General features: G+C 37.7%; 1 protein-coding gene across 2 annotated transcripts in view; it reads left to right on the top strand.

Moving 5' to 3' along the window:
* The window catches only part of CCNB3 (cyclin B3), a 55989-nt gene that overhangs the window by 25729 nt on the left and 12653 nt on the right, over window positions 1-17607 (top strand). Inside the window, exons 6-7 of one of the 2 annotated variants that reach the window (XM_088833925.1) lie at window positions 237-332; window positions 2690-2782. In XM_088833925.1, coding sequence (XP_088690051.1) covers window positions 237-332; window positions 2690-2782 — 189 coding nt within the window. Of the gene's footprint in view, window positions 1-233; window positions 333-2689; window positions 2783-17607 lie in introns of both variants that reach the window. The other variant, XM_088833924.1, reaches the window with a different exon arrangement.

Genomic DNA, 17607 nt, shown 5'->3' with positions numbered 1-17607 from the left:
CAATGTCTTTCTTGGAGAATCTTGTGCTTACCTGTAATAATAGTGCCTGGTTCTTAGGGCAGAGCAGGTGTGTATAAGGATTAAGTATTTCTTGGTTACTCAACAGTATGAGAATTACAGGGCAAAGGCTTGAGCTGAAGATAAAAGTGGGAAAAAGGAGTAATTTTTTATGTGTGTGTACTAAGCTTCTCTAGGAATCTTTCTCCTAATATGTCTTTTTGATGATTTCCAAGCAGATGATCCCACTGGGGGATACTGACATAGACCACAGTGACCCATTTTTCAGCTCAGTATATGCTAAGGATATCTTCAGTTACATGAAGAAAAGAGAGGTATGTAGGGGATGGGGGTGAGGGGAAATGATTTTCCAGTTCTTGTTTCCTTACCATACATCCTTCAAATGCAGTTTTAAAGGGGGAGAAAATAATGATGAGGAAAATAATAACAGTAGCAACTGACGTCTCCTGGTAGCATACTCTGAGTTAAACATTGTGCTAAAGGATTTATAAACATTATCTTGTTTAATTCTCCCAATAGCTTCATGATGGTAGGTATTATTTTCTCCTTTTTATAGTTGGGGGAAACTACTCAGTCAAAACAACTAGTGTGTAGTAGATCTGGGGATATGAACTAGTTTGATTACCTTAGACTGATTACCATAAGCCCACACCTCTAATTGTTTAGGAGGTAATCTCAGACACAAACATTGTCAAGCGAGCTCTTTCTGAGTGACTCCTCTTAGAGATCTTTCCCCTTCTCTATGCAGTTTTCTGGCATTGCATATAAAACCAGACTCTGTTCCAGCTCTACAACCTGGTGAAATTTTCTTTCTCCTTTCAAATCTGCCAGTCTCCTTTACCACTAATGTTCATCAATTCCAGATTTTCTTCTCTCTCTCAGTGGAACAGATGGGACCAGGTTTATGTACTAACTAGAATTTTAGCAGGCCATTCATAAGAGGAATGATGAATGTCTCATCTTCTCTCTAGAGACATGGTAATAGACGAACTGACTCCAGAACCTGTACTTTGTCTAGTATATCTTGGAAGAAGCAAGAGATAATTTTGCTATACTGAAAGTGTGGGCCTTAGCTCAGCAGTATTGGTTTCACTTAAGATCTTGTTAGAAACGCAGAAACCAAAACATCTATTTCTGCTTCATTGACTATGCCAAAGCCATTGACTGTGTGGATCACAATAAACTGTGGAAAATTCTGAAAGAGATGGGAATACCAGACCACCTGACCTGCCTCTTGAGAAACCTGTATGCAGGTCAGGAAGCAATAGTTAGAACTGGACATGGAATAACAGACTGGTTCCAAATAGGAAAAGGAGTACGTCAAGGTTGTATATTGTCACCCTGCTTATTTACTTATATGCAGAGTACATCATGAGGAATGCTGGGCTGGAGGAAGCACAAGCTGGAATCAAGATTGCCGGGAGAAATATCAATAACCTCAGATATGCAGATGACACTACCCTTATGGCAGAAAGTGAAGAGGAACTCAAAAGCCTCTTGATGAAAGTGAAAGAGGAGAGTGAAAAGGTTGGCTTGAAGCTCAACATTCAGAAAACGAAGATCATGGCATCTGGTCCCATCACTTCATGGGAAATAGATGGGGAAACAGTGGAAACAGTGTCAGACTTTATTTTTTGGGGCTCCAAAATCACTGCAGGTGCTGATTGCAGCCATGAAATTAAAAGACGCTTACTCCTTGGAAGGAAAGTTATGACCAACCTAGATAGCATATTAAAAAGCAGAGACATTACTTTGCCAACCAAGGTCCGTCTAGTCAAGGCTATGGTTTTTCCTGTGGTCATGTATGGATGTGAGAGTTAGACTGTGAAGAAAGCTGATCGCCGAAGAATTGATGCTTTTGAACTGTGGTGCTGGAGAAGACTCTTGAAAGTCCCTTGGACTGCAAGGAGATCCAACCAGTCCATTCTAAAGGAGATCAATCCTGGGTGTTCATTGGAAGGACTGATGCTAAAGCTGAAGCTCCAATACTTTGGCCACCTCATGCGACGAGTTGACTCACTGGAAAAGACTCAGATGCTGGGAGGGATTGGGGGTGGGAGGAGACTGGGACGACAGAGAATGAGATGGCTGGATGACATCACCGACTCGATGGACATGAGTTTGAGTGAACTCCGGGAGTTGGTGTTGGACAGGGAAGCCTGGCGTGCTGTGATTCATGGGGTTGCAAAGAGTCAGACACGATTGAGCGACTGAACTGAACTGAGGCTCACCCCAGATTTTCTAAATTTTAAAGATCCTCAAGTATCTTTCAAATATGTATGTTAAAGTTTGAGAAGGACTTCTCTATACAGCATGGTATCGTGCTTTTGATTGAATTACAAAGAAGGGGCCGAATCTTGTTGGTATTCATCTACAGTCATATGTGTATTCCTGCCTATATTTCATATTCTGCTAGACTCCTCAATATCTACCCTGACACTTGAATATCATGTGTGTTCATTTCCCAAGGATAACTGACCTTGTCTGGGAAAGGATACTTTGCTCTGCCTCTATCTGATACCAGCTAAAAATAGTGAGTTAGAACTGTGAAGAAATTACTTATGTTGAGGTATAATTTGTTTTTAGATATTAGTTGCATATAGTTTTTCCTAAGTTATAATTTTGAACGACAGGAAGAGTTTATCTGTTAATATTTCTTTCTTTCTGCCAGGAAAAGTTTATACTTAAAAAATATATGACCAGGCAGACTGATATCACCAGTGACATGAGGGCCATTCTTGTGGACTGGATGGTGGAGGTGCAGGTAAGCCTGACAACTGCTGCCTTAAGGGGCTGCTATTGTCTTTATTGATTATTCACTCAGCATTGCCAGATCTCAAACACAGTAAAAATTTACTGGGTCTCCAGAGCTGAATAAGTGAGGATTCCTGCCCTCAGGAAGCTTATGACCTAGGGGACAAGATAAGACATGCAGGCAGATAAGAATAATACAAAGTAGAATATACTAAGTAATATAAGAATGCTATTAATAAGACACTATGAGAACCCAGTGGAAGGAGAGAGATTCCTAGAAAAGGTAATCATGGTATGGTAGTTCAGTCATTCTCAAAATCTTGTAAAAGTATATGTAGTGATTGGATAAGGGTCAGTGACAAAGTCTTTCAAGCTTTGGATGGGATGAGTAATAGGAAGGACAGTATAGCCCCAAACAGGGCAGATGGCTGTTAGTTCAGAGTTGACTGTTGAGGGAATATTGTTTTAAATACTTAAATATTACTTTATACTAATGAAGGTGTGATAGTACCTGGATGTTGTAGGTGTCAGTGAATATTTGTTGAATGAATAGAATTAAAGGGGTTGCTCTGGAGTTTGCAAGGAAATAAAAGGCATAGTCTGTGGTCAGCAGAAGAAAAGGTAATATTATTAAGTATCCTTTAAATACTAGAGCACTTTGGAGTTACAAACCAGGGAAATGTGGTAAACATGGTATATTTGAACATCAGCAAAGCATGAAAATATCATTCTATGGAAATGATGAAAAATTGTAAATTAGATAAAGTAGAATCTGAGTAGATCTTACATAAGTAAAATTGATCATAAATATTGCTGATCATTACCAAACAAGAAAGAGATTTCTAGAAGACTGCCAGTGGAATTTGTTTTGATTTACATTTTTTGGGGGGTTAATCTTTTTTTTTTAATTTTTATTTTTATTGGAGGCTAATTATTTTACAATATTGGTTGGTTTTGTCATACATTGACATGAATCCGCCCCGGGTGTACATGAGTTCCCCCTCCTGACCCCCCATCCCACCTCGCTCCTCCCCTTATCCTCCCTCTGGGTCATCCGCGCATACCAGCCCCGAGCATCCTGTAACATGCATCGACCCTGAACTGGCGATTCGTTTCACATATGATAATATACGTGTTTCAATGCCATTCTCCCAAACCATCCCACACTCACCCTCTCCCACAGAGTCCAAAAGACTGTTCTATACATCTGTGTCTCTTTTGCTGTCTCGTATACAGGGTTATCGTTATCATCTTTCTAAATTCCATATATATGTGTTAGTATACTGTATTGGTGTTTTTCTTTCTGGCTTATTTCACTCTGGATAATAGGCTCCAGTTTCATCCACCTCATTAGAACTTATTTAAATGTATTCTTTTTAATGGCTGAGTAATACTCCATTGTGTATATGTACCAAAGCTTTCTTATCCATTCGTCTGCAGATGGACATCTAGGTTGCTTCCAGGTCCTGGCTATTATAAACAGTGCTTCAATGAACATTGGAGTACATGTGTCTCTTTCAATTCTGGTTTCCTCGGTGTGCATGCCCAGGAGTGCGATTGCTGGGTTGTATGGCAGTTCTATTTCCAGTTTTTTGAGGAATCTCCAGACTGTTCTCCATAGTGGCTGTACTAGTTTGCATTCCCACCAACAGTGTAAGAGGGTTCCCTTTTCTCCACACCCTCTCCAGCATTTATTGCTTGTAGACTTTTGGATAGCAGCCATTCTGACTGGCGTGAAATGGTACCTCATTGTGGTTTTGATTTGCATTTCTCTGATTATGAGGGATATTGAGCATCTTTTCATGTGTTTGTTAGCCATCTGTATGTCTTCTTTGGAGCAATGTCTGTTTAGTTCTTTGGCCCATTTTTTGATTGGGTCGTTTATTTTTCTGGAATTGAGCTGCAGGAGTTGCTTGTATATTTTTGAGATTAATCCTTTGTCCATTGCTTCATTTGCTATTATTTTCTCCCATTCTGAAGGCTGTCTTTTCACCTTGCTTATAGTTTCCTTTGCTGTGCAGAAACTTTTAATTTTAATTAGGTCCCATTTGTTTATTTTTGCTTTTATTTCCAATATTCTGGGAGGTGGGTCATGGAGGATCCTGCTGTGATTTATGGCGGAGAGTGTTTTGCCTATGTTCTCCTCTAGGAGTTTTATAGTTTCTGGTCTTACATTTAGATCCTTAATCCATTTGGAGTTTATTTTTGTGTATGGCATTAGAAAGTGTTCTAGTTTCATTCTTTTACAAGTGGCTGACCAGTTTTCCCAGCACCACTTGTTAAAGAGATTGTCTTTTCTCCATTGAATATTCTTGCCTCCTTTCTCAAAGATACGGTGTCCCTAGGTGCGTGGATTTATCTCTGGGCTTTCTATTTTGTTCCATTGATCTATATTTCTGTCCTTATGCCAGCACTATACTCTCCTGATGACTGTCGCTTTGTAGTAGAGCCTGAATCCTGCAGGTTGATTCCCCCAGTTCCATTCTTCTTCGTCAAGATTGCTTTGGCTATTCGAGGTTTTCTGTATTTCCATACAAATTGTGAAATTATTTGTTCTAGCTCTGTGAAAAATACCATTGGTTGCTTGATAGGGATTGCATTGAATGTATAAATTACTTTGGGGAGTATACTCATTTTCACAATATTTATTCTTCCAATCCATGAACACAGTATATTTCTCCATCTATTAGTGTCCTGTTTGATTTCTTTCACCAGTGTTTTATAGTTTTCTGTTTATAGGTCTTTTGTTTCTTTAGGTAGATATATTCCTAAGTATTTTATTCTTTTCATTGCAACGGTGAATGGAATTGTTTCCTTAATTCCTCTTTCTGTTTTCTCATTATTAGTGTATAGGAATGCAAGGGATTTCGGTGTGTTGATTTTATATCCTGCCACTTTACTGTATTCATTGATTAGCTGTAGTAATTTTCTGGTAGAGTCTTTAGGCTTTTCTGTGTAGAGGATCATGTCATCTGCAAACAGTGAGAGTTTTACTTCTTCTTTTCCAATTTGGATTCCTTTTATGTCTTTTTCTGCTCTGATTGCTGTGGCCAAAACTTCCATAACTATGTTGAATAGTAGTGGTGAGAGTGGGCACTCTTGTCTTGTTCCTGACTTTAGGGGAAACGGTTTCAATTTTTCATCATTGAGGATAATGTTTGCTGTGGGTTTGTCATATATAGCTTTTATTATGTTGAGGAGTGTTCCTTCTATTCGCACCTTCTGGAGGGTTTTGACCATAAATGGATGTTAAATTTTGTCAAAGGCTTTCTCAGCATCTATTGAGATAATCATGTGGTTTTTATTTTTCAGTTTGTTAATGTGGTGTATTACATTGATTGATTTGCGGTTATTGAAGACTTGCATCCCTGGGATAAAGCCCACTTGGTCATGATGTATGATCTTTTTAATGTGTTGTTGGATTCTGATTGCTAGAATTTTGTTAAGGATTTTTGCATCTATGTTTATCAGTGATCTTGGCCTGTAGTTCTCTTTTTTTGTGGCATCTTTGTCAGGTTTTGGTATTAGGGTGATGGTAGCCTCATAGAATGAGTTTGGAAGTTTACTTTCCTCTGCAATTTTCTGGAAGAGTTTGAGTAGGATAGGTGTTAGCTCTTCTCTAAAGTTTTGGTAGAATTCAGCTGTAAAGCCGTCTGGACCTGGGCTTTTGTTTGGAAGATTTCTGATTATAGCTTCAATTTCCGTGTTTGTGATGGGTCTGTTAAGATTTTCTATTTCTTCCTGGTTCAGTTTTGCAAAGTTGTACTTTTCTATGTATTTGTCCATTTCTTCCAAGTTGTCCATTTTATTGGCATATAATTGCCGATAGTAAGTCTCTTATGATCCTTTGTATTTCTGTGTTGTCTGTTGTGATCTCTCCCTTTTCCTTTCTAATTTTATTGATTTGGTTCTTCTCAGTTTGTTTCTTGATGAGTCTGGCTAGTGGTTTGTCAATTTTATTTACCCTCTCAAGGAACCAGCTTTTGGCTTTGTTGATTTTTGCTATGGTCTCTTTTATTTCTTTTGCATTTTTTATGCCCTAATTTTTAAGATTTCTTTCCTTCTACTCACCCTGGAGTTCATTTCTTCCTTTTCTAGTTTCTTTAGGTGTAGAGTTAGGTTATTTAGTTGACTTTTTTCTTGTTTCTTGAAGTATGCTTGTATTGCTATGAACCTTCCCCTTAGCACTGCTTTTACAGTGTCCCAGAGGTTTTGGGTTGTTGTCTTTTCATTTTCATTCGTTTCTATGCATATTTTGATTTCTTCTATGATTTGTTGGTTATTCAAGTATGTTGTTCAGCCTCCATATGTTGGCATTTTTAATGGTTTTTCTCCTGTCATTGAGATCTAATCTTACTGTATTGTGGTCAGAAAAGATGCTTGGAATGATTTCAATTTTTTTGAATTTACCAAGGCTAGATTTATGGCCCAGGATGTGATCTGTCCCGGAGAAGGTTCCGTGTTAGCTTGAGAAGAAGGTGAAATTCATTGTTTTGGGGTGAAATGTCCTATAGATATCGATTAGGTCTAACTGGCCTATTGTATCTTTTAACGTTTGTGTTTCCTTGTTAATTTTCTGTTTAGTTGATCTATCCATAGATGTGAGTGTGATAATAAAGTCTCCCATTATTATTGTGTTATTGTTAATTTCCCCTTTCATACTTGTTAGCAGTTGTCTTACATATTGCGGTGCTCCTATGTTGGGTGCGTATATGTTTATAATTGTTATATCTTCTTCTTGTATTGATCCTTTGATCATTATGTAGTGTCCTTCTTTGTCTCTTTTCACAGCCTTTGTCTTAAAGTCTATTTTATCTGATATGAGTATCTGATATGAATACTCCTGCTTTCTTTTGGTCTCTATTTGCGTGGAATATCTTTTTCCAGCCCTTCACTTTCAGTCTGTATGTGTCCCTTGTTTTGAGGTGAGTCTCTTATAGAAAACATATATAGGGGTCTTATTTCTGTATCCATTCAGCCAGTCTTTGTCTTTTGGTTGGAGCAGGTGGCTTCTTAACCACTGTACTGCCAGGGAATTCCTATCTTTTTTTCCTTAATTAAAAAATTTATTGCTAGCAAATTAAGAAAGAAATTAATTTTTTCTACATTTTTTTTGTGTTCATCTACTCTGCTGATCTTAGTCATGGTTTATTTAATTTACTCTTGGATTTGATGTACTTATACTTCATTTAGAATTTTGCTTCTATAATCACACATATATGCATGCTAAGTTGCTTCAGTCATGTCCGACTCTGTGTGACCCTCTGGACTGCAGCCTGCCAGGCTCCTCTGTCCATGGGATTCTCCTAGCCAGAATAACTGGAGTGGGTTGCCATTCTCTTCTCCAGGGGATCTTCCCGATCCAGGGATCAAAGCCACGTCTCTTATGTCCCCTGCATTGGCAGGGGTTTTTTTTACCACTACCGCCACCTAGAGATTCCTTTATAAGTTTTTGGTGTAAAGGATGCTATCTGTATTCAGTTTTGGTACCAGGATCACTCTAGCTTACTAATTAATAAGGGAAATTAATTAATTAGGGAAATTTTCCTACAGTATTAAATTTAACAGAGGAGTTACATTTTCCTTGAAGAACTTGCTCATGAACTCATTGAGGTGTGATGCCATTTGTGTGTGTCACTCTTTGATAACTTTTTCTAATAACATTGATGGTTATTGGCCTCCTAAGGTTTTATTTTTTAACTGGAGGAAAATTGCTTTACAATGTTGTGTTGGTTTCTGCCATACAAAAATGCAAATCAGTCATAGTTGTACATATATCACTTCCCTCTTAAGCCTCTCTCCCCTCCCCCATCCCACCCCTCTAGGTCATCACAGGGTACCAGGCTGAGCTCCCTGTGTTGTATAACAACTTCTTACTAGCTATCTGTTTTACCCATGGTAGTGTATATATGTCTGTTACTTTTTCCATTTGTCCCACTCTCTCTTTCCCTGACTGTGTCAACAAGTCCATTCTCTATATCAATGCCTCCATTCCTTCTCTGCAAATAGGTTCATCAATACCATTTTTCTGGATTCCATATATATGCATTAATATACAATATTTGTTCTTCTGACTTACTTCAGTCTGTGTAACAGGCTCTAGGTTCATCTACCTCACTACAACTGAATCAAATTCTTTTTTTTAATGCTGAATAATACTCTATTGTATACATGTACCACATCTTCTTTATTCATTCATTTGTCAGTGAACATCTAGGTTGCTTCCATATCTGGGAATACTGCTGCAGTTGTAAATACTGCTGCAGTGAACATTGGGGTACATGTATCTTTTATAATTGTAGCTTTCTCAGGGTATATGCCCAGTAGTGGGATTACTGGATCATTTGGTAGATTTATTCCTAGTTTTTTAAGGACTCTCCATGTTATTCTCCATAATGGCTGTGTCAATTCATGTTCCCACCAACAGTTCAAGAGCGTTCCCTTTTCTCCATACCCTCTCCAGCATTTATTGTTTGTAGTTTTTTTTTATTATTATTATGGCCATTCTGACTGGTGTGAGGTGATCCCTCATTGTAGTTTTGATCTGCATGTCTCTAATAATTAGTAATGTTGAGTATTTTTTCATGTGTTCATTGACTGTCTGCATGTCGTCTTTGGAGAAATGTTTGTTTTGGTCTTCTGCCCATTTTTTTATTGGACTGTTTGTTTTTCTGATATTGAGCTTTATGAGCTGCTTATATATTTTGGAGATTAATCCTTTTTCAGTTGTTTCATTTGCAATTATTTTCTCCTATTCTGAAGGATGTCTTTTAACTTGTTTCTTATTTCTTTTGCTGTGCAAAAACTTTTAAGTTTAATTAGGTCCCATTTGTTTATTTTTGTTTTTCTTTCCACTACTCTAGGAGGTGGGTCAAAGAGGATCTTGCTGTGATGTATGTCGAAAGAATGTACCGACTATATTTTCCTCTAAGAGCCTTATAGTTTATGGCCTTACATTTATGTCTTTAATCCATTTTGAGTTTATTTTTGTGTATGATGTTGGGAAGTGTTCTAATTTCATTCTTTTATACATAGCTGTCCAGTTTTCCCAGCACCACTTATTGAAGAAGCTGTCTTTTCTCCGTTGTATATTCTTGCCTCCTTTGTCAAAGATAAGATGGCCCGTAAGTGCGTGGGTTTATTTCTGGACTTTCTGTCTTGCTCCATTGGTGTATATATCTGTTTTTGTTCTAGTACCATACTGTCTTGATGACTGTAGCTTCATAGTATAGTCTGAAGTCAGAAAAATTGATTCCTCCAGCTCTGTTTTTCTTTGTCAAGATTGCTCTGGTTATTCAGGGTCTTTTGTGTTTCCATACAAATTGTGAAATTTTTTGTTCTAGTGTGAACTATACCATTGGTAGTTTGTAGGGATTGCACTGAATCTGTAGATTGCTTTGAGTGGTATAGTCATATTCACAATATTGATTCTTCCAATCCAAGAACATGTTATATCTCTCTGTGTCATCTTTTGATTTTTTTCATTAGTGTCTTATAGTTTTCTGAGAACAGCTCTTTTCTCACTTTAGGTAGGTTTATTCTTAGATATTTTATTCTTTTTGTTGCTATGGTGAATGTGATTGTTTCCTTAATTTCTCTTTCTGATTTTTTACTGTTAGTGTATAGGAATGCAAGGGATTTCTGTGTATTTTTATATCTTGTGAGTTTACTATATTTACTGATTAGCTTTAATAATTTTCTGGTGGCATCTTTAGGGTTTTCTATGTATAGTATCGTATCATGTGCAAATAGTGAGAATTTTACTTGTTTTCCAAACTGGATTCCTTTTATTTCTTTTTCTTCTCTGATTGCTGTGGCTAGGACTTCCTAAACTGTGTTGAATAACAGTGATGAAAGTGGGCACCCTTGTCTTGTTCCTGATATTAGAGGAAATGCTTTCAGTTTTTCACCACTGAGAATAATGTTTGCTGTGACTTTGTCATATATAGCCTGTATTATGTTGAGATATTTTCCTTCTATGTTTACTTTCTGGAGAGTTTTGATCATAAATGGGTGTTGAATTTTATCTAAAGCTTTCCCTGCATCTATTGAGATGATCGTATGGTTTTTGTCTTTCAGTTTGTTGATACAGTGTATCACATTGATTGATTTGCAAATATTGAAAAATCCTTGCATCCCTGGGATAAAGCCTACTTGATGTATGATCCTTTTAATGTGTTGTTGGATTCTGTTTGCTAGAATTTTGTTGAGGATTTTTGCATCTATATTCATCAGTGATATTGACCTGTAATTTTCTTTTTTTGTGGTATTTTTGTCTGGTTTTGGTATCAGGGTGGTGGTGGTGTCGTGGAATAAGTTTGGAAGTTTTCCTTCTTCTGCAATTTTCTGGAAGATTTGAGCAGGATAGATGTTAGCTCTTCTCTAAACTTTGGTAGTATTTGTCTGTGAAGCTTTTGTTTGTTGGAAGATTTTTGATTAGTTTCAGTTTCTGTGCTTATGTTCTCTTCATGTTGTCTATTTTTTTGTGAATCATTTTGGAAGATTATACTTTTCTAAGAATTTGTCCATTTCTTCCAGGTTGTCCATTTTATTGGCATATAGTTGCTCATAGTAGTCTCTTTCGATCCTTTGTATTTCTGCATTGTCTGTTGTAACTTCCCCTTTTTCATTTCTAATTTGTCTTCTCCCTTTTTTTTCTTGATGAGTCTGGCTAATGGTTTGTCAGTTTTGTTTATCTTCTCAACCAGCTTTTAGTTTTACTGATCTTTGCTGTTGTCTCCTTCATTTCTTTTTATTTCTGCTCCGATCTTTATGATTTCTTTCCTTCTACTAACTTTGGGTTATTTTCTTTTTCTAGTTGCTTTAGGTATAAGTTGTTTATTTAATGTTTTTCTTGTTTCTTGACGTAGGCTTGTATTGCTATAAACTTCCCTTATAAAGAGAAAAGAGAAAAAAAGAATAAAAACAGGAATCAAAAAAGGAGAGAGCAATCAAAGCCAATAAACAAACCCATAAGTGAAAAAGAATACTAAAAACTAGGCTAGCAAAAATATAAAATCAAAAAGATGGAAAAAGTGCAAAATAAAAGAGTACTGCAAAAAAAGGAAAAAATAAAATAAGTATTTAAATATAAGATGTTTTTAAAAGGAAAAAGATAAAAATAATAATTAAAGGAATAATAAAGAACAACATTAGAACAATAAAAAAGAATATATACACATATATATATGTGTGTGTGTGTGTATATATGTATATATATAGGGGGCGGGTAATAAGAAGAATGTGCTCTAATTCCTCCATTGTCCTCTCCACACAGTGAACACCAGCCAGTCTATGTACTGAGGAAGTCCTCCAATATTTCTAGGAAGGTCTCTGGACCTGCTGTGCGGTCAGTTCAGTCTCAGATCTGGCCTTACTCTAGGTTGTGCTTACTCCCAAAGTCCACAATTGCCTGCAAATTCCACAGTCTTAGTTTAATTGCGTCCATGAACTGTGGTGCTGGAGAAGACTCTTGAGAGTCCCTTGGACTGCAAGGAGATCCAACCATTCCATTCTAGAGGAGATCAATCCTGGGTGTTCATTGGAAGGACTGATGCTGAAGCTGAAACTCCAATACTTTGGCCACCTCATGCGACGAGTTGACTCACTGGAAAAGACTCTGATGCTGGGAAAGGTTGGGGGCGGGAGGAGAAGGGGACGACCGAGAATGAGATGGCTGGATGGCATCACCGACTCTGTAGACATGAGTTTGAGTGAACTCCAGGAGTTGGTGATGGACAGGGAAGCCTGGCTGCTGTGATTCATGGGGTCGCAAAGAGTCGGTCACAACTGAGTGACTGAACTGAACTGAATCCGCTGCAGCTGTGACTGCAGGAGTTTATTCCCTCCCTCCTCTTTGCTCATACAGCCCCTGGTGCTCCGCTTTGATTTTAGACCTGCCTCTGCTTGTAGGCCTCCCTGTTGTGTCTGTGCCTCACCCAAATTAGTGGGGGCAAAGGTAGCAGCTTTTTAGGGCTCGTTTGCTCAGTTGGGCTATGGAGAGGCAGGGTTATGGAAGCCACAGTTGGGGTGTTTGGGGAGTGTTTGCTGGGACTTAGGCCTGCAGGAAGTTGCTAAAGTCTGAGGCGGGTCATGTGCTCTCCCACAGGAATTGGCCTTGAGTTGTATGTCCCTTGGCAAAGCCAAGCTGTTTAGGCTCCCTGGAAGGTGTGGGCCGTAACCTTTGCCTGCTTATGGCTTGGTGGCAGCTACTACCTCTGTGGTCAGGACCACAGTGGTGGCATTTAGTCCCTGTCTCAGGCACTCCCCCTGGCTTTGAGGCTTTGTTAGTGGCCAGTCAGCTTGCATTCTCCCTCTGGGATTGTAAATTGCAGTCACATCTAGTTCCACCTCTGGCACTCTTGCTGGCTTGGGATACTTTGGTGGCAGCCAGGCACACCTTCCTCTGGGGTCAGGCAGCTCACAGCCCTTGCTTATCCCACCTATGGCATTCTCGGAGGGGGGTTCCTGGGATCTGTGAGCTTGGGGAGTTAGGGGTTCTTGCGGCAACAAACTCTTGCCTCTCTGGGAGGCCCAGGCTTTTTCCTAGACTCCCTCAGCTGTGTTGTACTAGCCCCTCAGAGTATCTGCATAGCAGTCAACCCCAGTTCTCTCCCTGGTGCCTGAAACCTGAACCTCAGCACCCAACCCCTCTCTTGCCATGGTGGGTGTACAAGCTGCTTCTTGGCTGGGAAGTGCTGGCTGGCAACATCTCTGTGGTGAATTCTCTTTGTTTTGCCTTCTGAGCACCTATTGCTGCATTCCCCTTGAGGGTCTGAAGCTCCCCCCATCCCCACCCATGCTGGGGTGTCCAAATGTGCAGAAACTTCTCCTCCTTCATGGCTCCCTCCCTGGGTACAGGTCCCTGTTCCAAACTCCTTTGTCTCTTTTTATCTTATCTTTTGCCCTACCTCATTCTGAGGAGATTGGCTTGCCTTTTTGGAAGTCTGGGGTCTTCTGCCAGCATTCAGAAGGTGTTCTGTATGAGTTGTTTCATGTGCACATGTAATTTTGATACATTTGTGGGGGGGATGGTGATTTCCCCATCTTCCTCCTCTGCCATCTTGAAAGTTGCACACCTAAGGTCTTATTACTCTTCTTGAGTCATTTCTGTAGTTTATATTTCCTTAAAAATCATTGATTTCATGGATATTTTCACAGATATTACTATAGATTGCACACAGTATTTTTTTACAATCCTTTGTAATTATTTCTTTTCTCATTCAAAATGTGTGTGATGTGTTATCTCTCTCCCATGTATTTCCATGCCTTTTCCTCAGTTTTCCTCAAAAAAGATTGATTCAGTCCTCTGGTCAAATAACCAGCTCATGGATAAATATATAACTCTTTCTTTTTAATGAAATTCATTACCATCTGCTTTCATCTTTTGTATTTTATTCTTATTTTATTAAGTTTTATTTGCTGTTTTTCCCTGGCATCTTAAATTGAGTGCTTGGTCTAATTTAATTTTTTCTGACTTCATAATAAAAGCCCAAAACTATATATTTTTTTCTAAATAAAGTTCTGACTATATCCTACCAGTTTTGAAAGATAGTATTGTAGCTATCTTGTTTTTTCTCAATAATTTGCAATTTTTATTTTCCCTTTGAGCCAGGCTTTTTTCTTTAAGAATAATGCTTATGATTTTTTCAAATACATTGCTTGTCTTTAGTTTGTTTGGTTTATCCTTTTATTGCCAATCTCTAGATTTATTGTATTGAGTATGTGACCTGAATGATAATTTCTGCTTTTTTTTAGTTAATGAGATTTTCTTCATTGCTTCAGATATAATGGGTTTTTGTAAATAGTTCACTGATGTTTGAAGAAAATATGTATTCTCTTTAGGGTACAAGAATCATTATATCAATTAATTTTGGCTTCATTATTATTGTATAATTTATATGCTAATTTATTTTTTTCTGCTTAACTTATCAAAGTCTAAGAGCAATGTGATAACCACCCATAATCATTGTTTAATTAATTTATCCTGGCGTTTCTTCACCCCCTCCATCTTACCTTAACCACTCTGTTCTATACAATTTTTTAAGCTACAAATTTAATACATGTTTAAAATATGTGTGTATTCATATGTTTGTGTATGTACAAAAACAACTGTTTTACTCTATCCTTATTTCTCAGAGATAACAATAACTTAGAATGTATCTTTTTTGTCTTATCACTTCTATTAAGTTTTTGACTATCCTTTCTTTAAAAATGTTGAATTATATGAATAATACATGAATAATACATACATGCATATATAAAAATATAGCTTTTTACTGAGTGTGGGTTTTTTGGTATCTTTTGTTGCGTGAATAGGTCATGTGCCACTCGCTTTTTTCTCTTAATAAGTCTTAATGATCTTCCCATATAAGTATAGACCTACCTCATTCTTTTAAACTGCTAGATAATATTCTACCATATGGATATTGTTGTTGCTTACTTAACCAGCTCCTTTGGACCTGATCTGTTAATTGACCCTCAAGAAAGATAAGATAACCTGTATACTTTTAGTTTATTTCTTCTCCTGTCTTTAGTCAAAGCAGTCTAGACTTTTAGATTCAGATGATTATTTAATATATTACCTTCCCTATAAATAATCATTTTTACATGTCTATATGTAGATATGTTTTCCTTAATTTTATCTGGTATATTGTGGGTCCTTTCGCTCTAAAGTTTCAGTCTTTCTTTGGCTCAGAGAAAATTCTGTTTATTATTTTTCTCTCATTTTAATTTCCCGTGTGTGTGTATGTGTCTCTCCAAAATCTGTTCTCCTTGAGTCTCAAGTTTTTATTCATTATCCTCAACTTTCTTTTACCTCTCAGTTCTGGGAGAATTTCTTAAAGAATTTATAAATGACCTTTGAATCATTGATTTGGTTTTTATCATAATCTAATATACTGTTCACTGCCTCTATTGCATTTTATTTATGTAGCTACTTTTTCATTAGAAATTAGTTTTTATAGATTCTGGAGTATTCTCTTTTCATAGATTCAGTGTCCTCTCAGATCTAGTTGAGAGTTTACTTTTTAAAAAAATTAACTTATTTAAATTGGAGGCTAATTGCTTTACAGTATTGTGGTGGTTTTTGCCATACATTCACATGAATCAGCCATGGGTGTACATGTGTTCCCCGTCCTGAACCTCCCTCCCACATCCTTCCCCATCCCATTCCTCAGGGTCATCCCAGTGCGAGACAGCAAGAGACACAGATGTAAACAACAAACTGGTGGTAGAAGGTGAGGGTGGGATGATTTGAGAGAATAGCATTGAAACGTGTATATTACCCTATGTGAAATAGATCGCCAGTCCAGGTTTGATGCATGAGACAGGGTGCTCAGGGCTGGTGCACTGAGAGTTTACTTTTAAAAAGTTTATTCTATATCTTTGGAGTGAAAAGATTTCAATAGATAGACACTTGCTCTGGTTCCTCAAAGCACTTCTCTTTGAAAAATTACTTGTTCTTTTTCATATATCTGGTAGATTTTCTCTGTTTATTCATTTTATAGAAGGTGGTGTTTGAGTTTTGGAACTTGGGATGAATTTATGCTTCCTCACATATATGAATGTATACACACATATTTTAAACATATATTAAGTTCAACGTTAAGAGTAATCTTTGTATTTTCTAGTTTTGATTGATTTATCACTTCCTTTTGATTCTTCATATCCATTTCCATATATGGAAAAGAGTTGTTTTTGAAGAATTGGAAGGAAATGCCTGACAAAGGCAGTTGTGAGGGAGAGAACCTTGCTCCTATGATGAAACACTTCTTGTCCTCATTTTGTATAGCTGGTTGGAATTACCCACTCTTCTCTAACTGGCACAAAGTTTGGCTCCTGATTTGAAGCCTGATTCTGAGCAGTCAGAAAAATCGTATCATGTGAAAAATGAAGTCGTTATTTGGTCTAGAATGAAGATGTATAGGAAACATAATAACTAAAACAGTAGCTGAGGGGCTGTCACAAGAAGGGACTTGTTCCATGTAGTCCCAAGTGGTAGAGTTATGTTAGAAGAGTCTTGTCTCACATTCAAGGAAGCAAGAGTGCTGTAACTGACACAGCTGCTAATTTAAATATTTATTGAGTCCACATTTCAACAATTCATTCAGATACTACCTACTCTTTGATGTTATCATTTGATAATGATGTACTGGATGGGTGGCCAGGTGCCTATGTGAGGTACTGCAAGGAGGCTATGCATCCACTAGCTTTGCTGTTTGCTCACAAAGGCATCCTCAGAGAATTGCTGTTTTTCATTTTTACACTTTTTTTCCTGTAATTATTTGACCTCAATTTCTTGACACTTAGAGGTGATAGTCATTACTTTTCATCTGCATGAACTTTCCCCATCCCTTTCTTATATGTTCCTTCAGAAAATGTAGTAGGCAGAATAAAATGCCTGCATCCTAACCCTCAGAATCTGAGTATGTTACCTTATATGGCAATGGGAAATGAGACTATGGAATTAAGATTATAATCAGCTGAATTTAAGGTAGGGCGACTATACTAGATTATCCAAGTGGGCCCAATTATAATCACAAGTGTTCTTAAATGTGGAAGAGAGAGGAAGAGAGTGATGCAATATGAGAAAGACTCCGCTGGCCACTGCTGGCTTTGAAGATGGAAGGGGCCACAAACAAAGGAATATGCGCAGTTTCTAGAAGCTCAAAAAAATTCTCTACTAGAACCTTCAGAATGAAACATATTGCCCCACTTTGCAGTTTGATTTTTTTAGTCCAGCAAGCCCAATGGACTTATGACCACCAGATCTGTAGGGTAATGAATCTGTATTGTTTTAAGCCACTGGTGAAACTTGCTCAGTCGTGTCCAATT

This window comes from Moschus berezovskii, chromosome X (genome assembly GCF_049115385.1).
Source record: "Moschus berezovskii isolate FMDL1 chromosome X, NW_MosBer_1.0, whole genome shotgun sequence".
Classification (NCBI taxonomy): domain Eukaryota; kingdom Metazoa; phylum Chordata; class Mammalia; order Artiodactyla; family Moschidae; genus Moschus; species Moschus berezovskii.
This window is presented reverse-complemented; position numbering and strand designations above follow the sequence as displayed.